Source organism: Mesocricetus auratus, unplaced genomic scaffold, assembly GCF_017639785.1.
Source record: "Mesocricetus auratus isolate SY011 unplaced genomic scaffold, BCM_Maur_2.0 Super-Scaffold_100676, whole genome shotgun sequence".
Classification (NCBI taxonomy): domain Eukaryota; kingdom Metazoa; phylum Chordata; class Mammalia; order Rodentia; family Cricetidae; genus Mesocricetus; species Mesocricetus auratus.
The window spans coordinates 149,065,488-149,079,506 of NW_024429266.1; the positions used below are offsets into that span (position 1 = coordinate 149,065,488).

Genomic DNA, 14,019 nt, shown 5'->3' on the forward strand with positions numbered 1-14,019 from the left:
AAGCCCTAATTAAATGCTTTCTTTTATAAGAGTTGCCTTGGTCATGGCATCTCTTCACTGTAACAGAACACTAATTAAGACACCTTCCAAGATAATAGTTTTCTTATAGCACATGAGAACCGACATTTCTATTAGGGATTATGGAAAAGAAGACATGTTATCAAATGTAACTAGATAAACAACGATAAGATAGAGAGAAAAAGATACAGATGTGATAGATGAAAATATAAACTGTCTTTAGACTCTGTCCATCCCCTGACTTGTTGCTGTGACTAAATGCCCAGCAAACACAATTTAAGAATGAAAGGCTTTAATTCTGCCTCACAGTTTGGGAGTATAAACACACTGTAGTCAAGAAGGTAGGGCAGCTAGAGGTGCGTGGCAGTCAGAATATGAAACTGAGTCTCAATGGGCAGAGAAGCAAGAAGAGGTGGGTGTTGGTGCTTAAAGTCACTTTCTGCTTTCCCCTTCTCATTTAGTCCTGGCCCCCAAGTCATTAAATGATGCACCCACATTCCAGACATTCTTTCCTTAATTAATCCTCTCTAGGAAGCTGTCACAGACAAACCACAGTGTGTCTTCTCAGTGTTTATTAATACAATCAATTCATAATTTAAATTGTCACACAAACTCCAAAAACAAAGGAGTCTCCTGCATATATTCTGAAGTGGTTCTCACTCGAGCCTTTGAAAGCAGCATGGGGGAAAAGGGAGTATGTGATAGACCTAAACTATATTTACATGTTTTTCAGGTTTTAAATTTTTCCTCACAGGAACCACAATTTCAATGCTGTGGGGAAAACCTTTGCTCATAGGGAGCAGGAAAATGTTTCTGGGCCTGTGACATAGTGTTCTCTTTTGTTTCTCTGTGGTTCAATCCTCAAGTTCAAATCCTGCCTCATTCACAAACATATCAGTCTTGACCTTCCATGGAAGGACATAAGCTGGCTCTGTGCAGTCTCTAAACTCCAGCATCCTGGCTGTGTGGACATTCAGGCAAGCATAGCATCCTGCTCATTCTGCATCTTAGGGAAGGGAAGCCAAGTTCTGTTCTGCTGCATTCCTAGAGGGCTCAGGGTAGGCTAGGTAAATAGAGCCATCAGGAACAGTTCTGAGCTATTCTCCCTGAGCCTTGGAGCCACTGTGGCTGGCTGTAAGGTCCAGAGGGTTGAATGAGCTAAAACTTGGCTTGCAGAGGAGCCAAGAATGTCTCTGCTAAACTCCTTAAGGGTCTCCAGAGAAGGCCAGGCAGGTTGAATAGACATCTCAAGGATATTTGGACGGAATCCCACCACTCTAAGATGTTATACACCCTGCACCAAGGAATTCTGTGATAGAAGAATGCTCGGCTCAGTTTCAGGAACAGTGTCCAACTGTTCGACACTGAACTCTATCCTGTCCATCCTCCTCATGCCCTGCCTCCCCCAATTCACCCGTCTGCTGCACTTCAGTTTCTACTACTGTAGAATCCAAGTTTTGAACGTGTCATTCTCACACTCTAGGAAGGAGAACCTGACTCTTCTCTGCAGCCAGACTCCAAAGGGTGGTGTTTTTCAAGAACAGGAGTCAGATTTGAAATTGGCTCATCTCACAAATGCTCCAGGATCTTTGTCCAGAGTGAACATGGATCTTACTTCACCCTGCAGAGCACACTGTGGTACCCACCACATCACCTGTTTTCATGTCTTTGATTTAAGAATTCATGTTTTATTTCTTCTCTTAGTCATGGAAATGGTGTGATTTTTCAAAATCACATCTATACCCTTCTGCATAGGATATCTGCATGTCTCTTTGAACACTAGAGAACACAAAAGAAATATCTGTCATGGGCTTACCACTATTTGCTTTTTTGTTTGTTTGCTTGCTTGGCTGATTTTGCTTTTGAGAAGCCCATTTTCTGAGCTGTTAGTGCAGGGAATCTGCATGCAGCACCAAATCTTCAGTCTCTCCCTCATTCTCCCTGCACATGTGGACACAGGGCCTCCTCCTGGGCTTGCTCCTAGAGTTGGCATAAAGTGGGCCCACAGGCATCAAATCTTAGTACTCAGGTGCTGGAAATCATTCTTGGCTCCATCAGCCCAGACTCAAGGAAGAAGGCACATCAATCGGCCATGGCTCATGATGGAGATGGGAAGCTGAGAGCAGCGTGAGAGAGCACTGTTCCCACAGTCCCCACGATCATGGAATCTACTCCATGTTACCTCGAAGATCATCACACTAGAACTTGGAAAAGGATGGGAGGGTGGGGAGAAGTGACAGGCTCAGTGCAGTCAGTGATCACATGTGTACATCTATTGGTATTCCATTGTATAACAACCATTCATCATAAAATCACAGGCAAACATTAATATCTAGAAGTACTGCAGATAGAAATGAAATGTTAATACATTTTAGGCTGAAAGGCAGGAAAGTCCATGTGTTATAATTAAAAATAACTATGTAACAGAGTCAAATTTTGTCTACCCTTAGTAGTAGGAACAGCAAACATAATCCCAGTAAATTATGCCGTCTAAGGTTTTCTAAATCCCCAAATTAATTTAGTCATTGTGATCTGTGGTTTCATTCTAAAAAAATAACAGTTTTTGGATCTGACTAATTTTGGTATATAGTTTTCTTTTTTTTGTATTTTTTGTAATAAAGTTTCAATTGAAAAATAGGGTTTCCTCCCCCTCTTGTTTGGTTTAGGTTTGTACTTTAATGAATTTTTATCCTCTGGGAGAATTCTGTTATTAGGTTAAATCTGTTGGGTACTGAATGAAAATAAATAAATGGGTCTTTGAAATGTGTTTTCTGGGGGGCATGGACAATTAAAAAAAACTTTGCGGTCAAAAATAGACTTGCCTGTATTTGGAGAGAAACCACACATGGGTATCGCCCAGGATTATTGACGCCTTGCCCTATAATGAAATCTGAGGAAAGAGAGCTTATGAGAACAAAGCAGGCTGAGAGGCATTGTTCATGCTGACTGGGAACATGTGTGGGATGATGGTCTATGAGGATGATCTGATTCTGGGAGCAGGTGTGGGAAGGCAGACAAGAAGGATGCTCTGATCTGGAGTTTATAAACCTTGTGCTTATCTCCTGACTGGAGACCGTGTACCACTTCCTTTATGTATCTGCCTTGAAAGTTCATGGTCTTGTTTGCATCAGTGTGCTATGCTGGTGCAATACACTATGCGGAAGCATAAGAAAATAATGCACATGAAGAACATGGGGGGGGGATGCTAGTGAGGCCAATGGATCTGTAAGCAAGGTACATGTACAAGCTTTCCTTTGTCCAGGCACCCGCAACTGCTGAGTTGACTGCTTCTGCAGTGGTGGCAGTGGCGGTGGTGGTGGTGGTGGCAGTTGTTATTTTCTATTCAAATGGTGAGAAGCAAATCTTCCATGTATTATTTGGTTGCTCTCATGACAATTCTGGAACGTTTCTTAAGTATTCCCTTTGTCTTCAGAATGCTTATCTCAGGTTGGTGTCGACAACACAGTCAAAGCTGGACCTCAGATCTTCTCAGTACAGAAGTCTAAATGCCAAGCTAAGGGGGCAAGTTACTAGATGGGTGAAACTTCCTTAAGTCTGTGGGGTCATGAGAGCTCCCTGTTGGACCAATCTCTTTTTCTGGCTATCCAGGCTGTGCCACTGACATGCAAGTCTCCGTTCTCACTGAAGAACAGAGATGTGGTGATTTCCCCCAAGGTCACCTGCATTTCAAAAGAGCAGCAAGTCTTCATCCTCAGAATCATGACCAGGCCAAGATTCTGGCACCAGTAGAAATCTCTCTCCCAGTCTTACCAGTGGGCAGCTTCATGAAACAGCTGTGTTTGAGAGCTGACAGGAATGGGAAAGTGAGGTGCTATGCTTGCCTTCAAGGGCTCTATGCTCCATAAACACAGAGGCATGAGGACTCCAGGGGAAGCATAAGTGGTCCAGGCCGTAGTAACTGAGAGATAGGACAGCACCACACCTGCACAGACTTTCAGGGGTCCCTGCTGACCCTCCCTCTTCACCTCCTTCCCCCCTCTAGTGAGGACACCATGAAATGAGGGAGCCATGTTCTCATGAACCTAGACTTCCCCTCTCTTTATGACTCAGAACTCCAAATTCCCTATGCAAATGGTACCCAGAGTCCATGTGGCTCCTCCCCCAACTCCATTCTCCAAAGAATCTCCCCGCCCACTGTCTAATGCAGAACCCTGGGCCTAAGAGGTGGCCATAGGGAGTGGTGGTCAGAACTTGGCCATGGGTCCTGGAGTGTCCACACATGCATCTGTGACCCCTCCCGGTGGGAACTGGATGCTGGGGTGGGTAGAGAAGGACCACAGGCAGACTTGGAACCTCTTCTGTACTCTTCCAGGCTTGCTAATGCTGGAAAGGAAGGAAATCCCAAGGGTACTGCTGGGGGTGAGCTAGGCCCACGCGTGGCGCAGGTGAGTCCTACACAGCCTGATCTGCCTTCTGTTTGGAAACTCTCTTCCAGACACTCTGCATTACATTTCCTTGCTATAATCACCGCTTCATTTTTATCATGTAAATGATTTTCACTGGCGTCTACTCTTTGTAAAACTTAGGTACTCAACAAACGCTGACCCCTGGTAACAGTGTCACAGATATCCCTCTCAGAAATTCTACACTTCGGTGTTTCTTGAATAGTGTGTCTAAGTGGTCGTCTCTTTCCTTTGCCTTCTGCAGAAAAACGAGTTCATCGTTTCTGTGAGCATCCAGGCGCAGTGGTACCATTCGGCTTATTTCAGTCCGATGCAGTCCACCTCCTCTGTGGCAGGCATCCCCGTGGTCCTGAGGTCCAGGTCGGCACTGGCTTTGCTCCCGCTGGGAGAGGGCCTCCACTGGAGCCTCAGGATCCTCTTGAGGTACTTACTGGTGTTGTTCCTGACCGACACGAAACACAGCGTGTTGATCATGCTGTTGCTCATGGCAATGCACTCCACCACATAGAAGGCCGTGAGGTAGTGCTTCTCCTTCACAAACACGGAGGGGAAGAAGTCACGCACGATGGTGAAGCCATAGAAGGGTGCCCAGCATAGGACATAGGCCGAGAGAACACACACAAGCCCCAGCACGGTCCTGCGGCGGCAGCGCAGCCTCCGGCGGATCTGCTCGGTCTGGAAGCCCGGCACTGCCTTGAACCAGAGCTCCCGGGACACCCTGGCATAGCACAGGGTCATGGCGAGCACAGGACCCACGAACTCGAGGCCGAAGACCAAGAGGAAGTACGACCTATAGTAGACCTGCTGGTCCACGGGCCAGATCTGGCCACAGAAGATCTTCTCCTGGCTCTCCACGATGACCAGCACGGTCTCCGTGGTGAAGTAGGCGGCCGGGATGGCGATGAGGATGGACACGGACCACACCAGGAAGATCAGGCCCGCAGCTGTTTGACTCTTCATTCGTGGTCTCAGCGGGTGGACTATGGCCAGGTACCTGGGCAAGCACAGAAGAGGAGACAGCCTCTGAAGGAGCCGGTCTGTGATACCGGATGTTACCTGAAGGAGATGCACAGGGCGAGCCTCAGCTCCACCTCTAACTACTCCCCATCTCAGCTTTCTCATCTGCCCAAGGTTAAATGTGATAATGAATATAATATTCCAACCTGACATATACTAGGGGGAAATTACTTTTCAATGTAGTAATTATAGTTCCCATAGGTCTCTGACCAGGCACTGGTCCATCATTTCTCCTAAGGCCTGCAAGGTTCAAAGTTAAGTAGGCCTGACAGCTCCAACCAAATCATGGACCAAGGTTTTGTTTTTATTCCAGGTTTTAGAAAGTATTGTTCTGCATGCAGAGAAGGAAGTGTGTTTACCTCATTTTCCACCTGGAAAGATACAGGCTGTTGAAAGATGAGGAGGTTTCTCAGGGTTATATGACACAAGACCCTTGACAGAAAACATTTAGACTCCCTCTCATGGGGCTGATGTGAAAATCAATTAGTGTACACGTGACTCTTTTTTTAACCACAAAGCATCGGGCAGTAAAAAGTGCTGCTTTTGTTCTCTCCCAAAGAGCCTACACTGTTACCACAGTGGTCCAGGAAGCAGAGAGCACTTTATGAGGCTGTGAGTCACCCGGGGAGCATGATGGCACCCTTCCCAGAGTGCACACTTGTGCAGAGAGCTCCCGCTTCCCGGAAGGCTTTGCACAGCTGGCCCAGTTGGAAGAAAGATGGGAGTGGAGTGGAGAGGACTTACCCATGCTGGGACAAACTCTTTAGTGTCCAAAGCTGATCCCAGGCAGTCCATGGCAATGTGACAGGGCCCTGAAGGAGAGCCGGGCCCATTCTGTTCCCTTTGTGGACAGCCCCCTTGAGGTCATCTTTCTTGGGACTTTGATGGAAGAAAGATCCCTTCTTGTGTTTTTCTGATTGAATTTCACAAAGGTCATCCCATGAAGGGCAAGCCTGGAGGGTCACTGGGGGGAGAGTCCTGTGCTCTTCCAGCTCTCAGGAGTCTGAAGGCTTTACCCTCTGAAACCCCCAGGTGGCTGCTGCTGGCCACCAGCATGCATCCCTGGAACTCGAAGCAACTCCTTAGTGTTGGAAAACTGGAACAGGATCATGGGCACTGTTGGCGTTGTGCATAATGGGACCTTCATAGCAGCCATCATACTGGCTGGAGTGTGGCTCGGAGGTAGAGGACTTGTCTAGCGTGCAGAGGCTCTGGGTTCATGTCACATCAACACACACACACACACACACACACACACACCATCTCTTAGTTACTGAGTTGTGATTAAAATTCTCAGACAAAACCATCTTAAGACAAAAAGGGCTTATTTTGCCTTAGTTTGAGACTACAGTCCATCATGGCAGGGAAGTCATGTCAGGAGTGTAAAGCAGCTGGTCATATCGCATACCTAACCAGTAGAGTGATTAATGCCAGTGCTCAAATTGTGTTAGCTACTTTATACAGTCAATCCTCATCCAATCAATGATCCCACCCAGTTAAGACTACCATCATTGATATATGAAAAAGCTCAGAAAACTGTTCCATCAGCCTTGGCTCTGGAACTCTGTATTAGTACAAAGTTTATAATAGCAAGCAAATCCTTTCATTTAGGTAATCTCAATCCTACTGAAGGAGCAATAGAGCAAAGATGCACGTTTGCTGGAGAAACCAGCTGAAGCACGAAAAAATGGAATGACTTCTTAAAAGCTGCACAGTTCATTGACCCTCAGCTTTCCACAAACCCCATGTTCTCTCTGATATGCCATTTGCTGCCTCCCTTCCCAGCAGGATACGGCATGCCCCCTTCTCTCTGACCTTCACCAAGTCTTAGCAGCCCATCTCTTTTCTCTCTGCCACTGACTTGTTTTCTACCTACACCATTCCTTGAGGCAATCAGACCATTGGCAGCAACGTTTCTCTCTCTATGAGCATGGCTTCGCTTGCTCTGTGTCCATAGCTACAGTGGTTTAAATTCAGATCCACTCAAAGCCAACAGTTCCCAGAGAACAACAAACAAAGCCTGCCAGAGGGCAGTGGTGGTAGAAAAACCTCGTGGGCTGGGACAATAAGATGTAGTTGCCCCAAGCTAAGAAAATCAAACCTGAAAAAAATCACTGTGTTTTGAACAGCTCACAAGAAAAAAAGACTAACACCTTGTATCAAGTGAAACATCGAAGGATAAGAAAGACATGCAGAGCCTCAAAACTGAAGTTAGATGACAGCGGCACAGGGAAAGAAAAACCATCTGGGACAAAGATCACAAATATCAGTTTAAACAGCAAAAACTTAGCATGCCGGGGCAGTGAGTCACCTAGACTGAGGAAGCCATAGGCCAGCTCCTGGGGGCTTTCTCCCATACATGTGTGCAAATTTCCAATCAGAAGCCCACTCAGAGTGGAGCATGATCTGACTCATCTTTCGTAGTGTGTCTAGTTTGCACTGTGAGAGAGATATACACCATATTTAAAAGCAGCAGAGTTTGGTGTGAAAATGGGATATGTACTTGAGCTGTATTGAGGATTTTGGTCCTGCATCGTGGTTGATCAATATCCCTGTTAATAGTACCTCCTTGGTTTATTCCAGCTTCTTTGCCCCCTCAGTGGTGAATGGATCTCATGCAGAACCAGGACTCTGTCACAGCAGGCTCCCATCTATCCTACTTCTAGTGGCCAAGAGCATCTCCTAGGTAAAGCTGTGTCACTAATGTGAAAACCCAGGACACAACCCCATACATTTTGTCTTGTTCCCGTGCTAAGAGACAAGGCAGCTTTTCCATTTTCAGGGCATGCCAGAGACAAAGCTGCAGGGGCCTGCCCTGGGCAGCCCTGAAAGTCACTTGGTTAGCAGACACCTCGGCTGACACTATCCGCTGCTAGGTTTATTTGGATTCCTTGATTATGTAAGTGGGCAAATGTCCCAAGGTTGGTGACTTATATTGAGGACCTCAGTATACCTGTTATGGGTGACAGACCAAGGGCCCATCAGCTGCTGACTCTCTGACATTAATCATCCTCTGGGGAAAAGAGGGATGGGCTCTGACCCTCAGTGGTCTTAAAGACAGACTCTTTGCTGTGCCTTTCCTTAGAAATCTTCCACAGACCATCTTACTCTCAGTTGTATTGCCAGCAAACTTGCTCCATTGCTCCGACTTTGAGCACAGTTCAAACACCCCAGAGCCCTGAGGCCGTGGAACAAGGAGAGCCAGTGCTTTCCACTCTTGGGATGAAGAGGGCCCCAAGCTGTGTCAAGGTACATGGAAGTCTGATTAGCCCCTCGGGGTAGCTGTCCGTAGACCATAACAAGGTGCTTTGTACTTAGAGGCAAACACACAAGGAAGCTTCCAAAGACCCCCTGAAGTCATGGTGATCATCAGCACAAGCTTATATCAAGTGAAACATCGAAGGATAAGAAAGACGTGACCTCACTCTCCATCACTAGAGAAGGTCTTGTACTATATGTAACATGCGTGTGAAGTGAGGTGGCATTAAGACAACACTAACAAGAGTGAGCAACCACATACTCTCTTTCTGTCCCCCCACCTTTTTATTCAAAACAACTCCCCCAATGTTATTTTTAAAACCAGTTAGTGCTGAGATATCATAATTTAATAGAGGAAATCTGGATGAGAGAGGGAATCCCTCCAGATTCTCACGTTTGCCCAAGAAGTAACTCCTTATAGCTTAACCCCACCCCTTGATGCTTCCTCCTACCAGTCTAAGCTGTGATCAGTCATATCTAGGAGAACATCCACAGACAGTGATCAAAGATTTTCCTGCTGCCCAACTCTAGGGCTCAGCTGCCTCCAGCACTGACTACGGCTAGATGTTCCGTCAGTGGGCTTTTGAGTCCCCACGGTCCCATCTATAGGGAATACAGATGCATGCCATCAGTATGCAACTACAGGAAAGAAAGGGACAAAGCCAACACCTTTCTCTGTGTCCATCTTTGTGGCACTCACCTGTCAATGGCAATGGCCAGTAGGGCATTAGTGGAGACATAGAGCGAGACAGTGCGCAGGTAGTTAACAGAGGCACACAGGACATGGCCGTGTTCCCAAGACAGCTGGCGCACCACGTAGTAGTCCATCTCAAAGGGGCAGCACACAATGGCCACCAGAAAGTCCGAGATAGCCAGGTTGGCAATAAGCAGGTTGGTGAGATTGCGAAGCTTTTTGTAGCGGGCCAGGGTAGTGATAAAGATGAAGTTGCCGATGCCACACACCAGCATGATACCCACCAAAGCCATGCCAATGACAATCTTGGCAGCAAAGAAAGTCCAAGAATTGGTCACATCCTCCTCTTCATCCAAGGGTGTGTCATAGTCACCATAGCTAAAAGTGAACGGAAAGGAAGCAGCTTGGACTCCGTGGGTCTCAAGCGCAGTAAGGAAGTTGGTAGAAGTGTCTGTGGTGTTTTCACCCAGAGTCCCCACGGTGGTCTCCATCCAGGCAGGTGGGGCCATGAACACCACTGGGAGCTATTCTGGAGCAGCGTCTCCAAGGCTCTTGGCTCTTCCTCAGCAAATCAGATCTTCCTAACCAGTATCCCAGGGGCACAGTATCTGAGTTCCATTTTAAACCTTTGAAAGACATTCACATGGTTGGCTACATGTTAGAGTGAACCTGGGTGAGTTTAAAATCATTGTGAAACCTGTGCATATCCATTATCCACATGCTCACCATACACACAGATAATGGAATGGAAGAAAGGGGTGGGCGAGCACAGAGTGGAAACCACATTTCCACTCAGCTGGGGAAGGCTGGGGGACTGGGAAGACAGACTCTAACACCACTTATTTCCCCTCCAGTGGAGGCTGAAAAACTGTGCTCTTCCTCAAAGGCCAAAGCTGCAAGTGTAGAAAGGTGGATCAGTTAAGAGGCCGGCTCCAAACCCCACTCTCTGTCTGACAGCCTGAACACTATCTTCACGGGACACTCCCATTCTACAGTGACAGCAGCTGCTTCCCACATCTGGAGAGAAATGACACATCACAGGGTTCAGCCAAACACAACTGCAGAATCACAGAGCCCTGAACCCAGAACCTTCTACAGAGAACTCCACAGAGCCCTCCAGCAGCCACTTCTCCTCACCAAGATCCCTGTGCCCATGTAAAAATCTCCTGGGACTCTCTAAGACTGGCACAGTATGTGCCAAGGCTCGTCCTAGGCAGTGGTCACAGGGGCACAGTCACAGGCTGTCACTTAACTTAGAGGGTTAGAAAGAAGACCCGAAGGCAAAATCCCTGGGTGAGTGGTGTGTCCTCCAGTTAATAGCTTAAACACGCTGGGTTTTAACATCCTCTCGGTCGATCAATACTGTCTGTAAAGCTCAGAGCTGTTGGGGAGGTAGTGTTACAGCCCAGAACCACACCAGCCAATACTCAGGCCTCTAGGCCAGCTCCAAGGAAGGGAGATGACCCTGGATCAGAGACCAGCATACCACAGAGCAGGGCAGAGGGAGAGGGTCTGTCAGTAGTGAATCTCTTATTCCCCCCCCCCGCAACTTTTCCCTTACACCCCTTCCAAGACATAAAGGTATCAGACCAGGGAACGGGATATGGGAGAGGATTGGGGTCTGGAGAGCACCCTAAATGTCAGAAGGGAGGAAGATGGCCAAACCTGAGATGCTGGAAAACAGAGAAAGGAAGTTGCTCCCAGACGAGCTCCCCGCTCCCCCGGAATCCCGCTGTCCAGGAGTAACGCTGACATCCCTCCGCACCCAAGGGGGCTCATCCCACCTGCTCCATCTCACAGCCCATCCCTGGGTTCTGCCCTTCTCTCTTGGCCAACTCAGTCCCCAGCTCTGTTCCTGTCAGATAAGAGGCAGAAGCCAGAGCTGAGAGCCAGTGGACCCTGCCGGGAGCCCAGACATATATCCCTTCCAAGCGGTACCCCATAAGCATGCTGCCAGCAGTGCTTCAACTGATTTAAAGAAAGGGTCCAGAATCGCCTAAGGGGGAGATAGACAGTTGGAGGACTAGTCCCACGGTCTTTCCTGGAACTGTCCTCGGCTCTGTGGAGAAGCCCACTACCCACTGTCCTCTGCTGCTGGGACTTCAGTCCTGAGGGACCCTCTGCTGCTTCACCTGGGGGCAGTCTGATCTCCGTCCACTCCCCATGTATGGTTCTCTGAGTGTCTCCGGGGCTGTCAGTACCTGTGGACCAAGGCGAAGACCAGACGCTCCTCGGGAGCTCTGCAGCAAGAGAAAAGAGCCCCCTCTGTCTTCTTGGGGGGGTCTTTCCAGGCTCCGGTGGCAGTTAGGTTCCTGCTACCTCGGAGAAGCACAGAGCAGCGGCTGAAGCCAGCCAACCCCGCCCACAGAGCGCTGACTCCGCCTCCAGCCAATGTTCCTGCCCATAGTCGGCATCTCCCTCCCACTCCCGCCGTCCCCCCAACTGCTTACCTTCCTATCCCCACCTTTCACTCTCTACCCATTACTCTGAAGCCCCCTAAGCTCCGAGATGAGCCCTTGAGTCGACTTGAGTCGAGCCTGCTGAAAGTGTCTGGATGCAAAGGGGGTGGCTCCGTGTGTCTCCTGAGCGCCAACTCCACACACGGAGGAGCAGTTTGCGCCTGCCTTGGGCACTGAGCACCTCGGGTTCACCTCTCTGGCCCATTGCCCCACAAGTGGGCGGGCTGGTCACGGGAGCTTGGAGCCTTCAAAGGACAGAGAGCTCTTCCCCAGCTACTCTGCTTGAGCACCCGGGACCGCTCAGACCTCACCCCTGCAGCCCTTAGCTGAGCACATTGTCAGTTGCCTGCCCTCTGGGATAGGCTTTCTGAGGGCTTTCTGGAGAATGGGTGCCAGGAGGAAGCCTCCACGCCCATGCCTGTTCAGAATGACTTGGTCTCTACATGTTAAATACAAATTACTACACAGTCAGCAATCCCTTCTGAAATATAAGACTGCAAAAATGACTGAAAGCACACACACACACACACACACACACACACACACACACACACACACACACACACACACACAAAATGTAACATGAATAGCCCATAGCCCCATCCTTCAGAGCACCCTTGTTCTCCACTGAAACCTCACAATCCAGGTCTCCACTGTTTACATACCTGTCAGCTTGCCAGGCTCCCAAACTCCCTCCAGAATAACCCAGTAAGCTCTGTTTACAGAGTTCTAGAGGTTCTCCAACTCATAGGTCCAAACTCTTCCAAATCCTTCTCACAAAACCAATTCAAAGCATAGGGTCCAACAGCAACACTTCCCACTTCTTAGTGCCAGTTTTCAATCCAAGTGCCCATGGGTAGAAGAATGAAGAACAGAATGTGACACAGATGGATACACAGAGAGAAGTGTAATGGAATAATATTCAGCCTTAAAAAGGAGACTCTAACATATGCTTAAGCATGGATATTCGCTTATCGCCATTAGCGTATCATGCTAAGTGAAAGAAGCCTGGCCCCAAAAGACAAATACTGTAGGACTCCACTTACATGAGCTACCAAAGGGAGTCAAACTCATGGAGGGAGAAGTAGAATAACAGAGAGAAACATGGAGAAGTGGGTAGCTGGGCATGAAATTAAATGCCTCCCAGACTCCAAAGAGAAAAATCTGGGGAAAGCTTGGCAGCAGCCTGTGTTACTATGGAAACAAGGTGTGGTCTTTAAGAGGTGTGGCCTACTCACAAGAAGTTAAGTTGTTTCGAGGTTGCCCTCAGCCCTCTTCTCTCACTTTGTTTCCCAGCTTTAATGGGTGAGCACCTTCGCCCGACCAAGTGCTCCCGCCATGATGGTCTGACCTCTCCACAGGCCCAAAACAGAGGAGCCAGCAGGTGTAAACCTCAGAAGTAGTGAGCCATGGAGAATTTCTCTTTTTAAAGTTAGTGAGAAGGTTACAGTGACAGACAGCTGATGAACATAGTGTGTTATTGCTTAGTGAGTACAGAATTTTAACTTCACAAAATGAGTTATGAAGGATGAGCGCTGGTAAACGGGGATGCAGCACTGAGAATTGCTTAATATCACTGACTGGTTAACTTAAAATTATTATAACGGTAAATGTGTGTGCTCCCACAATTTAAATGACATGGTCTCTCTTTGCATCCCTGATGGTCCTGGAACTCACTATGCAGGCCAGGCTGATATCAAACTCACAAAGATCTGCCTTCCCCCACCCCCCATCAAATGCTGAGATTAAAGGTGTGTGCCACCAGACCTGGGCTTCTCCCCCCCTCATATTTCCATATTTAAAATTTTCATTTTTTTATTTTATGTGTGGGGGTACCTGAGTACATGTATGTGCAACTTGTGTAAGCAGGTGCCTAGAGAGGCCAGAAAAGGATTTATGGGTGGTTATGAACCACCTGATGTGGGTGCTGGGAACTGAACCCAGGTCCTCTGCAAAAGCAGCCAGTGCTCTTAACTGCTGGACTATCTCGCCTGCTCCAAATGACTCTCTCCTTTATGTTGTTGTTGCTTTTGGTGCCTGTGTGTGTGTGTGTGTGTGTGTGTGTGTGTGTGTGTGTGTGTGTGTGCCTGTGTGTGTGTAGTCTCGCCATATTGTCTGAAACACCATGTATAGATCAGGCTGGTTTCAA

The 14,019-nt window shown here is 48.0% G+C and overlaps 1 protein-coding gene across 1 annotated transcript; it reads right to left on the minus strand.

Moving 5' to 3' along the window:
- Window positions 1-575: 575 nt before the first annotated feature.
- On the minus strand, window positions 576-11,735 carry Prokr1 (prokineticin receptor 1). The gene is made up of 3 exons (XM_005071125.4): window positions 11,613-11,735; window positions 9,418-10,037; window positions 576-5,436 (listed from the first exon to the last, which is right to left on the minus strand). The coding sequence occupies exons 2-3, from the start codon at window positions 9,918-9,920 to the stop codon at window positions 4,740-4,742; spliced, it is 1,200 nt and encodes a 399-aa protein (XP_005071182.2). The 5' UTR covers window positions 9,921-10,037; window positions 11,613-11,735; the 3' UTR covers window positions 576-4,739.
- Between the last annotated feature and the right edge of the window lie 2,284 nt (window positions 11,736-14,019).